This window comes from Ursus maritimus, unplaced genomic scaffold (genome assembly GCF_017311325.1).
Source record: "Ursus maritimus isolate PB19 unplaced genomic scaffold, ASM1731132v1 scaffold_13, whole genome shotgun sequence".
Lineage (NCBI taxonomy): Eukaryota > Metazoa > Chordata > Mammalia > Carnivora > Ursidae > Ursus > Ursus maritimus.
In genome coordinates this window covers 49,877,720-49,898,547 of record NW_024423675.1, presented here as the reverse complement: position 1 = coordinate 49,898,547, position 20,828 = coordinate 49,877,720, and the positions used below count along the sequence as shown (strand labels likewise).

The 20,828-nt window shown below is 36.2% G+C and overlaps 1 protein-coding gene and 1 pseudogene across 1 annotated transcript in view; one reads left to right on the top strand and one right to left on the bottom strand.

Annotated features, from left to right (window-relative positions):
• UTRN (utrophin) overlaps positions 1 to 20,828 on the bottom strand; it is a 485,166-nt gene that overhangs the window by 269,456 nt on the left and 194,882 nt on the right. Inside the window, exons 35-41 of the mRNA XM_040627923.1 lie at positions 17,792 to 17,971; positions 14,949 to 15,077; positions 14,470 to 14,640; positions 11,914 to 12,075; positions 11,334 to 11,471; positions 6,313 to 6,501; positions 5,268 to 5,440 (exon numbers count right to left, since the gene is read on the bottom strand). Of these exons, the coding sequence (XP_040483857.1) occupies positions 5,268 to 5,440; positions 6,313 to 6,501; positions 11,334 to 11,471; positions 11,914 to 12,075; positions 14,470 to 14,640; positions 14,949 to 15,077; positions 17,792 to 17,971 (1,142 nt within the window). The remainder of the gene's footprint in view (positions 1 to 5,267; positions 5,441 to 6,312; positions 6,502 to 11,333; positions 11,472 to 11,913; positions 12,076 to 14,469; positions 14,641 to 14,948; positions 15,078 to 17,791; positions 17,972 to 20,828) is intronic.
• LOC103666938 lies at positions 9,473 to 10,381 on the top strand (annotated as a pseudogene).

Below are 20,828 nucleotides of genomic sequence, written 5' to 3'. Positions count from 1 at the left end.
CTCTCTGTCAAATAAATAAATAAAATCTTAAAGAAAAAAAAAAAGAAAGATGATCCGTTATATTTTCATGGCATTTATCTTACTTTTACTATAGGGCAACAAAGTTCAAAAAGTTTTTCCCCCCATAGATTAGTTTTATCTTGTTTGTTTGTTTCAAGTTTTTATTTAAATTCCAGTTAGTCAACATACGGTGTAATAAGTCATTGAGAGAAAGACAAATACCATATGATTTCACTTATATGTGGAATTTAGAAATAAAACAGATGAACATAGGGGAAAGAAAAAAAGAGAGAGAGAGAGAGAGGCAAACCATAAAATAGACTCTTAGCTATAGAGAACAGAGGGTTGCTGGAGGGGAGGTAGGTGTGGGGATGGGCTAAATGGGTGATGGGCATTAAGGAGGACACTTATAGTGATGAGCACTGGGTGTTGTATGTAAGTGATGAATCACTAAATTCTACTCCTGAAAAAGTTTGAAAAGTTTTATCAGCCAAATGGCACAGGGACCTGGTATAGACAAATGAACTTGGTGCTCACCTTCATGTGATTATAACTGATAACAGAAACCATGAAAATGTAGGACATTTGCCACTGCCTTGATGTTTTACAAAAAAAACCAGAATACAAAAAAAGTTCTCACTTACTACTTGTGAAAGGTGGATAAACATGGATGGAGAAAAATAAATATTTAAGATAGGTTACCAAAGTGGGAGAGAAAAACAAAAATTAAGAATAAGAACATAATGCATCCAAGTGCTGGGATAAAATAAAGGAGGCAACCCTCCAGCAAGTTCAATCAAGTTAACAAAGGAAACAAAATAATAAAAGTTAAGACAGATGAGACTCTTCTAACATAAGAAAATATAGTAAAATATAGTTTGGTGCTTAAAATTTTGAAAATTCCCATGTTACCTTTTTAAAAGGTAACATTTTTATAATCAAGAAAATAACAGAACTTCTGCCATCAACATTACTAATCAGCAATGTTCTCAAAGTTCTACCACATTAGCCAAATACATATACACAAATAGGAAGATTTTTAAAAAGAAAAAAAGTTATCATTATATACAATTGATGTGTCAAGATACTACAAAGGTCAAAAAAATCAATTTTATACCAGACACGCACATGCACACACACATGCACATACAGTGCAGAAGAAAGCTACCACACACCAACTGTATAGTAATGAACAAGAAAAGCACAAAACTACCAGAGGGACAGGGATCTGCAGGAAGTTTCCCCAGGGACGAAAGTGCTGGCAGATGCCATTTTTCTTGCTGTTGCCCAACACAGATAGTAAGATGGTTCTGGAAGACAATTCTGACACTCTCCATCCATCCACCTTGGTAGCACCACATGCCCATCCTGGCATTCCCCTGCAGACCCTCCCAACCCAACCAATTCGCCTGGGCAGGCATCCCTCCAAAGTGACTCCTGACCTGGGGAGTAGAGGAGATAACCCCACATACCAAAGTGTCCACACATACTGCAGCTGGGCCTCTCAGCTGGCTGTGCAGAGAGCAAGCCCTGCCCTTTCCTGCCCCTGCAGCTGTTGCACCAGCTAACCGTAGACAGCCAAATTAAGTACTGGCCCCATCCACCAACAAGCCCAAGGTGGCTGCAACCAGGTCTCTTCACAGCCAGGGGAGCAAACCCTGCCCAGTGGGCCTACAGCAGGCAAAGCAGGTCAGTGTAGCCAGCTGGGCTAAGGGCCAGCCTGACCCACCACTGTGCATAGTAATCATGGCTCAGCACAACAGGAGGGCACATGCAATAGTGTGGATTGCACCACAGGACACCACACAAATCCACTACCTTCAAGACCAAGAGATATAACTGACCTATCCAATACACAGAAACAAACATGGAGAGTCAGACAAAATGAGGAAACAGAGGAATATGTCCCAAATGAAAGAACAAAACAAAATCACAGGGGGAAAAAAAAAGCTAAACAAACTGAGATAAGCAATAGACCTGATAGAGAGAGCAAAGTAATGGTCATAAAGATACTCACCAGACTTGAGAGAAGAATACTTGAACTCAGTAAGAACTTCAACAAAAAGACAGAAAATATAAAAAATAACCAGTCAGGGCTAATGAATACAATAACTGAGATGAAAAATATACTGGAGGGAATCAACAGATTAGAGGATGCAGAAGAATGAATCAGCAATCTGGAAGCCAGGGTAATGGAAAACAACCAAACTGAACAGCAAAAAGAAAAGTAATAATAATAAAAATGAGAATAGATTAGGGGGACTCTGAAACATCATCAAGTGTAATAACATTCACATTATAGGAATCCCAAAAAGAGAAGTTAGAGAGAAGAGGGGCAGAAAATTATTTGAAGAAATTAATAGTGGAAAACACCCCTAACAGTGGGAAGGAAACAGACATCCAGGTCCAGGAAGCACAAAGAATCCCAAACAAGATGAACCCAAGGAAGTTCACACCAAGACACAGAATAATTATAATGATAAAAACTAAAGATAAAAGGGGGAATCTTAAAAGCAACAAGAAAAAACAAACCATTACATAGAAACAAACCATTACACAAGGCTATCAGCTGATTTTTCCACAGAAACTCTACAAGTCAGAAGAGAGTGGCATGATATATTTTAATTGCTGAAAGGAAGAAACCTCCAATCAATACTCTACCTGGCAAGGTCATTCAGAATTGAAGGATAGACAGACTTCCCAGACAAACAAAAGTTAAAGGAGTTCACCACAATTCTTCAAGTGGAAAGAAAACGCCACAACTAGAAAAGTAAGAAAATAACGATTTTTTCTTTTTTTTTTTACTGGTAAAAGCAAACACATAGTCAAGACTTAAATGTGATACCTGAAATTTTTCACTGGTAAAAGCAAACATGTAGTCAAGATTTAAATGTGAGACCTGAAACCATAAAACTATCCAAAAGTAACACAGGCAGTAATCTCTGGGATGCTAGCCATAAGTATCCATAAATACTTATATTTATGGATATGTCTCCTCAGGTAAAGAAAAAAAAATAAAAAAATAAAATAGACTACTGGAACCAGACCAAAATAAAAAGCTTTTGCACAGTGAAGAAAACCATCAACAAAATAAAAAAGCAACGTACTGAATGGGAGAAAGTATCTGCAAATGATATATTCAATAAGGGGTTGTTATCCAAAATATATAAAGAACTTCTACAACTCAATCCAAAACAACAAATGATCCCATGAAAGTGGAATGGACCTGAGCAGACATTTTTACAAAGAAGATATCCAGATAGTCAACAGACACATGAAAAGTTGTTCAACATCACTGATCAGGGAAATGTGAATCAAAACCACATGAGATACCATCTCACACCAGTCAGAAAACTGAGTATCAAAAAGACAAGAAATAACAAGTGTTGGAAAGAATGTGGAGAGAAGTTAATCCTCATGCACTGTTGGTGGGAATGTAAATTGGGGCAGTTACTATGGAAAACTTAAGTGTTTAAAAGGTAGAGATGCATGGACTCTATCTACTCTTGCTACTGAAGAGGCAGTGTACAGAACCACCAAACTAGAGGCTTAACCCAAAGTACATACCATAATAAAATGCAGATGGGTTAGTTATTCAGTGTAAACTTGAAATCAAATAAAATTGTTTTTTAAACATATATAAGTACTTAACTAATCTCACAATCAAAAGCTAATTTATATTCACATAAACAAAATGAAATCACAAAGGAAAAGACTTATAAGATAGGATTATAAAATGAGAACTTCCATACATCAAAAAACACCATTAACAAAATTAAGGGGCCCATGAAAAGCTGTAAATAGTTAAGTGATAAACAAAAAATATGAATGGTTAATATCCTTAATGTGGAAAAAGCTTTTGCAAATTAATAAGTAAACAGTAGTATCATGATAGAAAAACAAGCAAAGAGGATCACCTAATGATCCAGAAGAAATTCAACACTGGGACCAGTAAACATATATAAGAATATTGAAATCTCTTTGATAACCAAAGAAATGAAAACAGGAAAATAAGATGGAGATGCAATCCATCGCTACACAATTATCAAAAGTCAAAAACAAAAACAAAAACAACCTGTCAATATTAACCGATACTGTTGGCAGGCATATGAGAAACAATTTCATGATGCCATCCACAGCCTTCTTGTTAAACGTTACTGTGTTTCATAAGACTTTTAAAAAGAGTTATTCTGTTTTAACAAATTAATCATCATCTAATAATCAAGTGTAACTAGGCAGAACTATGCATAAAAATGTATGTAAAAAATATTCTCTAAATGTACAGAGACGATTTTAAAAATGCATACAAAGGAATACACCCAAAGGCCATTAAAAGTGATCTGTTCAAGGACTGTATACTCACTTGAAATATGTCAGCTAAAACAAAGATGAAGAACGTGATGCTTAGTTGTTGTGTGTATGTCTCTTAACGTTTTCCAACACATTTTCTGGTAACTCTCCTCTTACACAGTTCTTTATATTGGCTGTTTCACCCCTTACTTGCCTCTCACCACATATGCAGCTACTGGCAAAAACCTTACCATTCTTATTTCTACTTAGTAATAGTTCTGGTCAAAATCGAGAAAGAAGGCTCAAAAGGGGCGCCTGGGTGGCTCAGTCATTAAGCGTCTGCCTTTGACCCAGGGCGTGATCCCAGGGTCCTGGGATCGAGTCCCTCTTCCGCTGGGAGCCTGCTTCTTCCTCTCCCACTCCCCCTGCTGTGTTCCCTCTCTCGCTGGCTGTCTCTCTCTCTGCCAAATAAATAAATAAAATCTTGAGGAGGAGGAGGGGAGGAGGAGGGGGAGGAGGAGGAGGAGGAGGAGGAGGAGGAGGAGAAATTTAAACAGAAAATTTAAACAGAGGAGAAATTTAAACAGAAAATTATTTAAAAAAAGGGTTTAAGGTTATACATAGATTCAAATTATCTGTAGTTATCCCTGTTCTTCACTTGCATTAATCATCAAGGGTGTGGAGAAAGTGAGCATTAATGAAAATCTTTTCTAAGTTTTTTAAGGAAAATACACACTATTCAGATACTAAAAATTAAGGGTGCTTCCTTTAATTATTAAGATATTATGTTGCAAACCATCATCTATATGTGATGCAATTCCTCTTTAAGGAACCACACTCATCACAATTTATTAAACAACGCCTAGGACAAGGATGTGGAACTTATTCTCATTAATCTTAGTGTACATATGACCTTTGTCGTGGCCCATGTACTTACAGGCCTTTTTAAGAAAAGTAAGATTTTAATTTACACATACCCTTTACGATCATTGTACATTCTATTAATTCTGTCCCATTTTGCATTCAACTGAGTAAGTGTATCCCGGATTTGAATAGCTTCAGGTCCAGAAGCTTCGAGGATCACGTCTGGTTGTTTTTCATGAATGACTGCAATCTGCTCCCCGAGTTTGTCCAGCTGATCTTTGATATTCTACAAATGCATTGTCACACGTTAACACAATCCAGCAAAGAGATAAGAAGAATGAAATCACGGAAGACCAAAAATTTATTTTGCATAACATTAATTTTAAATATAATGAGATATAATAATTATTGCTCGTCAAAACTGAAAACTTTAAAAAATATATAATACCCTGTATTGGCCAAAGTGTGAGAAATGCTACCTAATATCCTAACGGCAGAAAAGAAAAATCCTCACAGTTGTTCAAAGCAGTATTTGTACAGGACATATAAAAAGCCTCAGGTATTCTGAAAGGATAATGAAGTGTTTGAAGCTGGAATGATTTATATTTTATGTAATAATGCTAATTTAAATGACAGAAATGAGCTAGCAAACATAACAAATCTATAGCAATTTTATTGCAAATTTATACATAAGTGCAATCGTATTATGTGAAAAATTCTTAATGGTATTTAATAGTCTTGTGAATAACTAAAAACTTCCAGATCTCTATTAACGTATAAGCAACATGTATTCCATACCCCAAACAATGGCCAATCCTACCTCGTTATACATAATATAAATGGTGATATTTTACATCAACTGACAATCAAGTTTATAAGAAAGGAATATGGACCGTGCAGGTGTTAGATTAAAGAAGTTTTTGATATTGCCAAGAATTAATAACTGTGCATACTTAAAAATCCATGCCTACTCTTAAGAAATTAAAAATTTGATAATATTTCCTTGGTGAAATGGGGAAGGTTTATTATTCGTATACATTTTTAATTCCTTGGCACAAAGTTTAAAAATTATAGCCATCTACAAAAGCACAAGGACAGATTCCTTGCCTTATTTCTGCAATAACTATGGCTATTCAAACGAGGTGCCTGGAGATTTACCTTCAGAGAGTCTTCCTGAAAAGAGAAGTCTTCATAGACAACAGTGCTTAGCTCGGGAGCATTCAGTGATAATTCAGCATCATCCATGGAAAGTAAAACTTTGTTAATCTCAACTAGATAATCTGTGGGGAGAGGTGGCGATCGACTTCCAGGAGCAGGCTGACCTATTCTCTGTTGATTAGGGACCGCCTGTAAAAACAATAATAATAGGACACATCTCTTAAAATATCCCCACAATGAATAATAGCAAATAGAAAAAAAAACCACAATACTATTTTGTGGAGCAATTCAATACCATGAACCCAAATTAAAAAAAACTAAGTTGTTGCTTTTTTTTTTTTTAATATATTTTTGTCCTGTATTGCTAAGAAACCCTTGACAAATCTCCATACTGATTTTCTTCTGTAGCCTGCGCTTAAGCAGTATAAATAAGTTGAAGCTTGACAGGTTTTTCTTTAAGACATGCGCCATCTAAACTCATGTAGCAAACAAGAACGTAACAACTCCTTTCTTGAGCTGTTGGGGAAATGAGAATATGCCACAAATCATAAAGTTCCGTATGAAATAAAACGTTTTAATACCATGATCATTCTACCCATTTTGTAAAATGTCACAATTAGATTAAACAGGTCTAGGCTTCACTGTTGAAAACAGAAATAAGTGAAACAAGTATTCATAACATAAGAAATGCAACAGTGGTTTTGATTAAAATAATATCCAGGCAATGCAGTATATAATCTTAACCTTTGCGAACAATATTACAGAACATGACTCCTATATAAGACAATCAGTCAGACAGATCCTAAGCCCAGTGGACTACTTAACATATCCTCCAATCAGAACTCTCTCAACAAAAAAGTGCTCTCTGGGATGGGCCACCCGTCTTGGAGGCATTCACGTCCTTTATTCCAAATGGCTACACTTTATTAAGTGCCGTCTACTACTTGCAAATAGCAAAGTGCATCCTTTCATGAATTAAGGTGGCTTCCCTGATGCTTTCACTATTTTCCTCTATTAAACTTCTAAAAAATGATACTCCTTTGCAAATTCAAAGATGGCAGTGAAAATGATCATAAATACATGTTCAAGAAGGTATTGTCCTAAAAATGGCTATGGTTACGATTCCTAAATGAAACCAAGACTCAAGAGTAAAACCAGTAAGTCAACAACATGGTGTTGAATCTAGAGGTCTGCATTTATTTGTCTTCTAGAATGTGATAAAATGCATTCACCAATTGCTGGACAGTCTTGGATAGCAGGATAGAAAAAGTCCAAAGATTTCCTGATTTTATCCACATGATTATTTATACTTGATACTAATATTAATTTTATTATCCTGATGCTATGCATTCAAATTTTAGTCAGAAAGCATTTCTAGATATTTACCCATGTGTCAAAGAAGGCAAATTATATTTTTTAAGCTATAAATATAAAAGAATGGGAAGGTCTGTAGGTATTGTAAATAGGACGTTCCAAGTTAAAAAAAATCACCTTCATTAAAGACTACCTTTTTCTATTCAGACTATAAAGATAACCTAGGATTTCCTGAGCCTCCATACTCTTGCAGAAGCAGCAAGGCAGTTCAAAATTTAACCATGTGCTTTCTGTATTCCAAAAATAGATTTTATCCCAAGAGAGTGATCAATCAGTGTCCTAGGAGAAGGGAAAAAAAAAAAAGTACTCGAAATCTGACCCAGACTTTACTTCTGGATAATTTTATTTTTAAAGAACTCTGCTAGGACACAGAAATCCAAATATACTGCAGGCCAATGCTAACATTTGACAGTATTACATGATGTTGCTCACATCATATACAACCTAATTCCAGAGAAATAGATTAAAAAGTTAATATTATATGGACACTTTATAGAAAGTTCCTAAGTTTTGTTTTTTGTCAAACCATAGGGAAAAACCAGAACTGAACAGAGCTCAATAGTCATCATCTCTGTGGAAAATAAGGATTTTTAAGATCCCAAATAGGCTGGAAAACACACACACACACACACACACACACACACACACACACACAAGAAAAACATAGTCATGTAGGGCTAAACAAAAATTTTAAGTGTTTGCATGTTAAAGATAAAATAATTAGAAGATGAAAATCAACAAGATAATACTTCTATAGCAAATAAGACAGAGACTAATATCTTTATTTTATAAAGAGCTCACACATATTTTAAAAATAGTAACACGTACCCTCGCAAACAAATGGGATAAGGTCATTTAACACACATTCCAAGTAAGAAAATGAGTCCTATAAGCTGGTAGTTCTCAATTCTGACTGAACATCAGAATTACTTAGAAAGTTTGTCTGTTTGTTTGTTTAAAGAGCGTTCACAGATAAACCCAAACTAAGAGATTTTGATTTAACTGGTTAGCAGGTTAGAGTTTTTTTTAAGTTCCCCACGAAATTCTAATGCTCAGAGAAGAAACAGTTTTAAGAACTGCAAATCTGAAGAAGCATATGGGCTAATGAAATAAGGACAAAACCTTTTCGGGCATTTTAAAAACATTTTAATTACAGTAACCAATGCTAGTGAACCCAAAATGAAAAATGCCTGTTGTGCTGCATATTAGTACGCCTAAAAAACAAATTTACTCATTTGTTAAAAGTCCAAAAGTTATTTCCATTTTGGACCAGTAATGATTTATGCTTTGGGACCCAAAGATGAAGTTCTAGGAAAGTAAGATGCTTTTAAAAGTAAGAATGAAGCAAAGAACTATAACATTATCTGAAAAATATTAGGAATAAAAATGGAGCCAAGCCTTAAAAGATACATTTTTCAGGTAACACAAGGAGATAAAATCCATACCAAGGAGTAAGAATAAAACTAGCAAGACCCCAAAGGTGCAAAGGCACTGATATGTTTGGGAAAATGTACAGAAAACCAGCATAGCTAACTCCTGGTAGGTGCCAGTGAATCAGAGGTAGCTTGAGACCAGATAGAAGTTTTAGTGTATCATTATAGTGATGAACCTTGCGCTTAAAGCTTTTTCTGTATTTTGCAGTATTTTCCTGAACACTTTCTTAGGTAAAGGAATGTCCTGACCAGCCATAACATTGGGGGTAATAATTCTGAGGACAATATGGAGGGTGGGCTAGAGTTAAGAAAAACTGGACATAGATCTTGCGACTTCCGAGGTCACCTACATATTACCCACAATTCCCTTTTCTTTCTCTCTCCTCCAGCAGCCCAAGATGCCGAAAGGGAAGAAGGCGAAAGGGAAGAAGGTGGCCCCGACTCCTGCTGTCCTGAAGAAGCAGGAGGCCAAGAAGGTGGTCAATCTCCTGTTCGAGAAAAGGCCCACGAATTTTGGCATCGGACAGGACATCCAGCCCAAAAGGGACCTCGCCCGCTTTGTCAAATGGCCCCGCTACATCCAGCTGCAGCGGCAAAGGGCTATTCTCTATAAACGTCTACAACTGCCTCCCACAATTAACCAGTTCACCCAGGCCTTGGACCGCCAGCCAGCTACTCAACTGCTTAAGCTGGCCCACACGTACCAACCAGAGACAAAGCAGGAGAAGAAGCAGAGACTGTTGGCCCGGGCCGAGAAGAAAGCTGCAGGCAAAGGGGATGTCCCGACTAAGAGGCCACCTGTCCTTCGAGCGGGGGTTAACACTGTCACCACCATGGAGGAAAACAAGAAGGCTCAGCTGGTAGTGACTGCACATGATGTGGGTCCCACTGACCTGGTGGTTTTCCTGCCTGCCATGTGTCCTAAGATGGGGGTTCCCTACTGCATTATCAAGGGGAAAGCCAGGCTGGGGCGTCTGGTCCACAGGAAGACCTGCACCACTGTCGCCTTCACATAGGTCAACTCAGAAGACAAACGAGTCCTGGCAAAGCTGGTGGAAGCCATCAGGACCAATGACAATGACAGATATGATAAGATCCGCCGGCCACTGGGGAGGCAACGTCCTGGGGCCGAAGTCTGTGGTTCGCATCGCCAAGTTGGAAAAGGCAAGGCTAAAGAACTGGCCACCAAACTGGGCTAAGTGGACGCTATTGAATTTTCTGTACATAAAAGTAATAAAAAGTTGTCTTTCAAAAAAAAAAAAGAAAAAGAAAAACTGGACATAAAAAACCCCAGCTTGGGACACACTGCAGTGACTAACAGGAGAAAATCATAAGAGTCTGAGTTATGGAAAGGATAGTGGACTAAGAGAAATTGAGTCATTTCTCCAGGGGCATAAAGCAAGAAACTGGTAGAACTGTGTTGAACTTTAGGTTCAGAGGCATCGTACTTCATTCAGAAGAGATGGTTTTAATACCCACTCAATATGGTGTGAAGAACAAGAAATGGTTGAGAAGATTTTGAGTTTTCTACTTTTGAGAACAGGTAGTTTTTAGGGAAATAAACTAAGATAGGGAATAAATTAGGAAACATGGGTTGAAAGGGGAAGGGAGAGGACAAGTCTAGCTTGGGATATGGTACAAGGCTGCAGTACAAACAGAGACATCTAACCGGCAGTAAAACCTGAGAGAGTAGAATCTTCCACTAGACTCAACATCGTTAACTAAAAATGGTTCTTAGAAGGATTACCTAAGAACAGACTTTTAGAGAAAACCAGCACACCTACAATGCAGTTGGGATGAGGGCCACTGAAAAGGGAGCTGGTAGTGAATCTTTTTCTAGAATGCAAATCGTAGTTTATCAATTCACAAATTTAGTTACTTTTTAACTAAAAATTTTTTCAGGTGATTAAGACCTCCACATATAAAATACAGAACTGAAAGAGGAAGCCACTTCTAAAAAGGATAGATGCCTTTTAGATTTAATACATTATTAGAAGTCCAAAAGAGATCCCAATAATAAGATTTTGTGTCTATTTCCTTTGAGTCTTGTCCCATCTAAAAATATAAATGTTATTTAGTAATGTATACTAGAAAGGAGAAAGAGATACCATTCCACCTGTTTTTTAAGGTATCCATAAATGCAACATCAAATATCTGAATGGAAAGAGCTAAATAAGTTATTTAAGGAAAACAGAGTCTCTCCCGAGACAATACCTTAGTTTTATTGTATCTTGTGCGCAAAAGTAGTAACTGCAAACGAATCTTTTCTTTTTTATTATCCTCCATAGGCTGATGTAATATTTGTTCTCCTCTTTGTAGGACTTCCTCAATCTGGGCTCTCTCCTCATCCACCTGAATGTTTAATAGGAAAAAACAGCTTACTGAAAAGAAAAATGCATAGCATCGCTTACTTATCGGTTCCCAAGTAAGAGAAATACCTACAAAGTATGAGATCAGTCAAGATCCGCTCATCTGAATGATAAGTAACAAAACTTCATGGTTTTTTTAAATATTTCACATTTGAAGTTAAAATATCTCGTAAAGAATGTTAGTGTAGAGGAAGTTAGAGAACACTGAAACAACACTACCTTTAGTCAAAGTGTGTCTTTTTTTTTTAAGCGTTATGTAAATCACTTGGCAACTCTTACGATGACACTCAGCAGAAAATCATATCTGGGTCTATTCTTTGGCATGACTTGGCAGATTCTTTGGATAAACATCACAGATGTAAAAATATAATTAACAGAACAGAAAAGTAAGAACACCATGGTTTTGAAAATCTCCTTGAACTGACCTTTTCATCTTCGTCACCAAATTCCAAGTGCTTTTCCACAACTTTTAACATATTTTCTACGTCACTTTCTAATTTTTCCAGGTCAGAGAAAAGTACATCAGCTTCAAATGCTTTGGTGGTGACCATAGAGTGGTAGGATAATGGTTCCTGGCCAATTAGCAACTGCAGAAGGAAAAGTGTTCTCTGAAAAGATACATTCTTAACCAGACCTTCCATCGTGAATCAAAGGGATGGCGGGTCAAGAGAGGAGCTAGCATTTATTTGAATTGACTTCAATTTCAATCATTCATCGAGCAATGATTTTATCTATTCGGGCTTCTCTGAGTTACCCATTTTCTCCAAACTCCAGCCAGAGACGTGAGCTAGTGTGCAAATAACCGTGGCTCCCAGCAGTGCTGTGGGAGGATTCTGAGATGGCACATGAGCAAGCAGGAAATAGTGCCAACATCCAAAACCATCCCTGCCACGGCCACAGAAAGAAAAAAGGCCACCACTGAGTATAGAGACCTCCCACAGAATGTCCCCCAGGTAACCTTCCCCCGTAGATTCCCCTTTGGATTTTGATACCCAAACTCTGAAAAAGTAAGCATTTCTCAATGCAGTATTTTCAGACAGTATCACTATAGAAAGACTTTATATTTATATGACTAAACTCAATGTAACAACTTTAATAAAACTAACCTAATAAGGGTATTGGCTAGGCATGGAGAAACAAGCACTCTCACACTGATTATGGAAGAAGAAATTGGCACAAACTTTTTGTAGGACCCTTTGGAAAATCTACTTAACGGTATTTATATGCACAACTATACAACAATTTCAAGGAATTCTAAGAATTGACCCTAAAGGGCATATTAACAAATGAGCAAAAAGACATGCATAAAAGGATTTTGATAATTCAGTATTTTAAAAAGGACACTAAAAGTGGAAAACTGACTTGCAAAAGTATAACAGATCATATAATGGAACCCCCCAGAGCTGTTGAAAGCCATGTCAAAGGGGAACATACAAAACAATTAAAATTCTTGATATTTTAATATCACATAGATATGACTAAGAGTAGACATGTATGCCAAAATGTTAGCAGAAGTTATTTATGGGGACAATAATAATTTTGCTTCTTTGTACTTCCTCTCACTCCATCCCTATGTCTCATGCTTTACTCTTTTATACCAGGAAAATGTTCCTATATACCTTCTGAAAAGTACAAATGAGCTTAGGTCAGAAGGTAGGGAAGTAAGGTCAAAGCTAAGGAAGAAAAAAGTTAAAGCAAGTTATTTGTCTTCCATAAATTGTGAAAAATCTAAGTATATTCATGAGCTATGAAAGATAGTTTGGCCTATTATGTCAGATATTTCAAATTAAAGCAGACTTGGATAATGTTTACTTCTTGCAAAATAGAGGGTCCTTACTCTTAGATAATTTCCACACACAACTCTCAAGAGGTAGAATTAACCAAATACTCAAAAATGCCAACCCACGGGCCCCACTGGGATCCTGAAAACCTCATACTCCTCTGTCAGAATGAAACCTGGTTCGAATGACCCCCCCCAAAGTCAGCTATACCGTTTTGGTTTTTGCCTAGCCAACCATCAAAATGTCCTTATCTTTCCAGGTTAACATTTACTGAGCACTCGCCACATTCTAGGGCTGGAGAACACTACAATAAAAGGCTTCGTTCCCTCCCCCTCAGGAAACAAGGGAAAGAAAAAAGAGAATTAGTAAGATATACACAGAGAAAAAAAATTATAATACGGAAGCATAAATAAAAACTTTTAAGGAAAACTCTTATCATCCTCTTATTTAAATTTATAAAGCCCTTTTTCAAATTTATAACAGCAGATAGTAGCTTTTCAGCATTAGGTCTAAATTGTGAAATTTCTTGTAACTTTTGGATGCCATAAAACAAAAAACCAGTTACCAAGCATGTAGTGTGCACAAATTTACAAAGTGTAATATACAGTAATGGGTTTAATATTCATGCCTAAGCTTGGGAATGAGTCTTAGTTTTTTTTTTAAGATTTATTTATTTATTTATTTATTTGAGAGAGAGAGAGAGAGGAGGGGGAGGGACAAAGAGGGGACAGGGAGAGAGAAAGAAGACTGTGCTGGGTACAGAGCCTGAAGCGGAGTTTGATCTCATAATTCAGATCATGACCTGAGCAGAAACCAAGAGTCAGTCACTTAACCAACTGGGCCACCAAGGCACCCCCAACTTTTTTTTTTTTTTAAGATTTATTTGAGAGAGAGAGACAGAGAGAGAGCAAGCATGGGGGGAGGGGTAGAGGGGAGTCTTATTTTTATAGCCCATTTTAATTTCTGATTGAGACTTTGAAAGCTTTTCTCAAAGGGTTTATTTCCTTCAATACTAATTTCCTGTTGTCTCTCCTTCATAGGCAAAATCACAAATAAATAAGGACTGATGCTCCATTCAAAGAAAAAGTGACTAAAATCATTTTCATTCAAAATTCTTTGATGTATACACCATATAATCACCTATCCTTGAGACACATGCCCACAGGAAAAATAGTTTTATATTAAAATATAATTACTCACGTTGGCACTTTTGATATGTTGAGACACCTTTTCAAAGTTTCTATTCAGTTCAGCTAATTTTGGTTGTACAAGTTCCCTGCTTGAGCCTCCACGTGCATTCATCAAAACAGCGGCTTGATCACGGACATTTTCAACTTGGAGGCTGGCATCATCCAGCTCAGATAGTAAACGCTAATGGCAAGAAAACACAAAATTACCATATCAGAAAAATCAAAACCAAACATGGGGGTGATGCTAACTCAGAATTTAAGGCAGTTTAAATGAATTTCATGGATCCCAGGACAATTTTTTAGAACAATCAATTTAATGAAGAGCTATTCATAAAGGACTCCTATGAGACCTTGGTTTCTCCCACCAAAATAAAAACTAGTGAATCTACGGCAAGGGAAGAATGATGTTAAGCAAGTTAGCTTGGAGCAGTAGAGGAAAGACCACACCAAAACCTTCCAGAAGTGTTACAGATACTCTGCGCTTGGTACCTTCACGATTTCTTCCCGTTTACTTGCTGGTTTTTTTTCAATCTCGTCCAACAGAGCTTCAGCTTGATAAAGCCAGGTACTTAGGTGAGCAACAGTCCCGTCAAATATTTCCAACTGGCTCTGATGATTCTAGAAAGGAATTAACGAAACCTGATGTAATCACATGCAATATTTAAGACAATAATCCTAGATGACATTTAAAAGACCTGTGAAAAGCCAATGCATGCTGAATTTCAAGATAGGTTTCCATCTTCCTGTGAAGCTCTTTCCCAGTGAATAAATCTCATTCCTAAAAATGCACAGCTATGGTTATGTATTTTTTTAAATTTATTTGATTTAGACCTCAATACAGTAAAAAGTTGAAGAAAAGGTGAAACTTTCTTTTTCAGTTCCATTTCGTTTGTCTCCTTTATTCCTCATTCTAATAATTTCATTTACCCCCTTGATTATATTTTTTAAAAACTAATAATAATATAAAAGAATAATAATATAAAAATGATCAAAATATGGGTTGAATAAGATTCTGCCTGCTCAGTAGACTGAGCGACTGGCAGGCCTGTGGCTTGTCAGCTCAGTGCCACCAGGACTTAAAAGTAGAGTTGGCACAGACCTAACATTTCCTGAAGCAGGACAGAAAGTGTGATTGAGAGAATAAATGTGAAAACCAGAAGAAAACAGTTAAGCTGATTAAAACAAAGCAAAATAGCTGAGGCAAAGCAAGCAAGAGTTTGGGGCTCGATCAATAAGAGTAGGGAAGCCTTTGGATGAAATTAACAGCTTTTAAGAACAGTATTTTATAGGACAATGGAAACAAGAAAAAACCTTAGAAGTATTTAAAAGACAAGAAAACAAATTATTAATCCATACTTGGAAGGATAGTTAAAAAAAGAAAATGAGAACCCATAAATAAGGAAAGTTTGAAAAGTGATCTGGATTCTGAGAATGAAGAACTGACAACCACCAGACTTATTCAATGTTCAATGTTCCAGGGGCACCTGCGTGGCTCAGTAAGTTAAGCATCTGCCATTGGCTCAGGTCATGAACACAGGGTTCCTAGATGGAACCCCAGGTCCGGCTCCCCACTCGGCTGGGAATCTGCCTCTCGCTTTCCCTTCCCCACCCCACCCCTGGCTCGTGCTCTCTCCTTCTCTCTCTCTCTTTCAAATAAATAAATAAAATCTTTTTTTAAAAAATGTTCTAATAGGACTATAAAGGTATTATTTGAAAGGAGAATTTGGAAGGTAACAGACTGAAGAATATAGACGGGCTGTGAGAATGGGGAATAAAGTTAGTTACGATAAAAATTAATATATAAGATACTTAATGAACATAATCTATAAGCCAAGAGTTTCATATTCTTTATTTAACATTTAACAACTCTGTGAGATATGTTCTTTTATTCTTTTATATATAAGGAAATTAAAATGTAGCAATATTTAAGTAATTTACCCAAGTTTTGCAGGTAATAAGTTGTGAATGAACTCTGGATAAGAAGCTGACAGACCAAGATGTGAGCCCATGAGCTTCAATGCTCTACACATTCTGGCTGATTTCAGTAAATGTTCAAACACACAATACTTTATTTTTCTCTGTCTCTATTTATTACCCAGTAATTCTGTGAATTTAAAAAAAGTCCTCTCAGATACGTCAAAACAAAATAATAATTTATAAATGAAACTCCCTCTAAGGGAAGAGAGAGGGAGGTTGCCATATATTCACTGTTGGTATAAGAGGGAGGGAAAACCACTGTGAAATTTAAATGGTCACTACTTCCATGAAATAATTAACAGAGGTATAACCGAAGACTAACAACATATAACCTTTAATAATTAGCATAAGCATCATCATAATATCTAAAACTGGTTATTTTAAGTATAGTTATATAGTCAAATATCCATGTTTTATGTCTTCTAATCATCACAAAAACTGTATGAGGTAGAAATTATAATAATGTCCATTTTATATAAGAGAAAAATGAGATTAAGAGAGCATTTAAGTGACTTGACCAATGTCACCCAGCTAGTAGTCAAAATTTTTACTTAGGCTGTCAGATGCTAGTATGCCATTATTAGAACATTATCAATATTATATATATAGTTTATGTTTGCATGAAAATTAAATACACAATCAAATCATTAAAATATAACAAATGAGGCACATCTAAGATATTAAAGTACATATTTCTCTGTATGTCACAAATGGTTTATTACTTAATAGAGACATTTTTTTTTTTAAGATTTTATTTATTTATTTATTCGATAGAGATAGAGACAGCCAGCGAGAGAGGGAACACAAGCAGGGGGAGTGGGAGAGGAAGAAGCAGGCTCATAGCGGAAGAGCCTGATGTGGGGCTCGATCCCATAATGCCGGGATCACGCCCTGAGCCGAAGGCAGACGCTTAACCGCTGTGCCACCCAGGCGCCCCTAATAGAGACATTTTTAACTCTTTCTAGTTACTATCTTTCCAAAGGAAAAAAAATAACATGTAGTCTAATGAAATTAATTCACTTGAAGCCAAACAATATTGTGACACAGAAAACAGGATTTAAGATTCTTTTTTTTTTTTTAAGATTTCATTTATTTATTTGACAGAATGACAACCAGTGAGAGAGGGAACACAAGCAGGGGGAGTGGGAGAGGGAGAAGCAGGCTTCCCGCTGAGTAGGGAGCCCGATGTGGGGCTCGATCCCAGGACCCTGGGATCATGACCCGAGCCGAAGGCAGACGCTCAACAGCTGAGCCACCCAGGTGCCCCAGGATTTAAGATTCTAATCAAAGCTGTATTGGCTTCCAAATAATTAAAGGAGAAAAGCGTTCATTGTTCAATTTTCCCTGAAACATACCATCAGTGTATTGCACCAATCCTCCGTCCACGTGCGGACTCGGCTCCACCCGGCGTTGAGCACACAGAGCCTCTCCTCTAGAACAGGCTCGCTGCCCTCGATCAAGTTCTGCAGGGCAGCACTGCTCTCTGTGATGGTATTTAAGTCAGCTTTTCTCTTTTCCAGATCCTTCAGAATATTCTAGAAAAGAAGAATACCAAGATCCACTTGATCTTTCAGAACGTTAGAAAAGGATTTTGTTTTTGTTTCAAGATTTTATTTAAATTCAGGTTAGTTCACACACGGCGTGGTGTTAGTTCCAGGGGTAGAATTTAGTGATTCAGCACTGGCAGATAACACCCAGTTTATACAACTTTAATTTTTTAAAACCTTGTCTTCTACAAATGCATTAGTAGCCCATGACTCCCCCAATAATTCACAATATGTCAAAGGTTCCCAAAACTCCACAGCTGATTAACATGTTGAGAGTTCTCAAATTCCTATTAAAAATTAGAACGTTCAATTATGCAAATACAAAAAAGTAACAAACTCAGTTGTGAAAAGGTAATCATTTCATTAATTTTAAGTGCAAATGCTATTTATTACACACAAACACCAAGTGTCTTCATCATAGCTTTCAAGAGAAAGAATCAATTTTATTTTCGGTAACTATAACCTGGCAAAGCAGAACTATCCCAGAGTCACAATTCTCAAAATTTTATAATGAATTTATCTCCTAGACTACTATAGGAAACTACTGATGTGCACCACGTTGATTTGGAAGGATAACACCCTGTCCTAGGTGACTTCATAGACACTCTGTTGTGTGAGCATTATAAAAAATATTTCATCTTAGCTAAATCATAGGAGAACTAGCACGTTGAAGCTGTAGTTACACAGTTGCCATATGCAAACATAATAGTCTGGGTGGTATAATGATAATTTGATTTGCACATTCATAAGGTTTGACCAGGCAAGACGTGTACTCGGAGAAATACAGCAAAAATGCTGGATTCCAAAATTAAAACTACAGAGTTCTAAAATCAAAAAGTAACATGAGCATATCTACCCCACTGCTATTGTACCTTTTTTAGCCAACATTTAAACAAATCATTTGAAGGAGCTCATTTATATTTAATCTCACATCATTAAATTACATTTTGGAAGGCATGAAAATTGTAAATTCCCAGATGAGTCAAGGTTTAAACATTCACTTGGCCATATTAAATACTGGTATATTTATAAAGGCACTAAAACATTTCTTTTAAATGTTCTTCTCCAGAAGGGAGGAAAAAAAAACAACCTACAGCCATGTTCTCTGAAGTTAAGACTTTCTACCTACCTTCACTGGGAATGTATTGATTGACTAGAACAGTTGTTAAGAACTATACGAAATAATTAGCTACAAGTAATTAAATGTAAAGAGTACACACAACTATCTACACTAAGAGACTGTATTGTAAAGAAAATGACTACACTGAAAATAATATTTAAGCTACTGAATAAAAATGCTATTAAAGTTCAGGAATGAAAACGCTATTTAAATTTTTACATTGAAAATTTTTACATAATTTTTAAGTGCAAATACATTAAAATGTTGTAAAATATGAATGTTTCTTAAATATGAAAACAACACGGAGAAAGTGGTGATGTTACATACTGATGTTTCATTTGATTTACTCTAGGGAAGAGTAAAGATTTACTCTGTGAATTTGTGATTTGTATTTACCATCTGCATTATTTCAAACCTGAAATAAGATTAAATGGGAATTTTAAAATGAATAGTACCAGAAGAGACAAACGTACCATTGTTTTAAAAGTCCTTACCTTAAAAAAATTATGAGAATCAACTAAATGAATTGAATTGATGTGAGTACACAGATAATTAAAAATTAAATACAAGAAAATCAGTATCACCTATGTAAAAGCTCTAATTAGTAAAAAAGAGAAAAAGCATACTTTTTATATACCTATAAAAATAAATATGAGGAATAAACATCTTTGCATATATATATAATGTTTTTGAAGAAAAAAACCAAAGCATTATGTAGTAATATAAAAAAATTAATGTAAAAAAACACATGAAACATACCATGTTACGAAGAGAACTTATTATAACAAAGATACTGATTCTCGTCAAAAGAAATCTATAAATTTATGGCAATTCACACCAAAATTTCTAACAGAATTTTTTAAAATAATTTCAGGCTAATATTTCTGAAGTTTATATGAGCATACACAAAGAAACCCAGAGGAATAAAGACAGGGAATCCGTTAACTCCATGTTGAAATATATTATGAAGCCATATAGTTAAACAGTTGAAGAACAATTCGAAGGGTCAGATCAGTGAAGCAGAAAACAGAGAAAAACAACAGGCAAAAGAATATATGAATTTAGCATGTCAAATCAGAGAGGAAAGGATAATTAATAAATAGTCCTGAAATAAATGGCTAACTATTTGGTCCAGAAGGATTAAAACAAGGTAAAAGATGAAACTATAAAAGAGCTAGAAGAAAATATAAGTAAATAATCATATAACCTTGGAGTAGAGCGTAGTGTTGGACTTTCAAGGCACTAAAGACAGAAACAAAGAAGAAAAAGATGAATTATATTTTCTTTTTTTTTAAGATTTTATTTATTTATTTGATGGAGAGAGAGACAGCCAGGGAGAGAGGGAACACAGGCAGGGGGAGTGGGAGAGGAAGAAGCAGGCTCCCAGCAGAGGAGCCTGATGTGGGTCTCAATCCCAGGACCCCGGGATCACGCCGTGAGCCGAAGGCAGACACTTAACGACTGAGCCACCCAGGTGCCCCAATTCTTTAAAAAACATATAATACAGTGGTTAAAACAAAAAGATACAGAACAGAAAGGAAACTGCAGAGGCAAAAAACAAAACAAACAGACAAACAAAAATGCAACAACACACTAAGCATTTATTATTGTGATAGGTAATGAGTTCTAAATTAAAAGACCAAAATGGTCAAAACCACAAAAAAGCTTTTTTTTTTTTTTTTAAGTAGGCTCCATGCCCAGCACGGAGCCCAGTGCCGGGCTTGA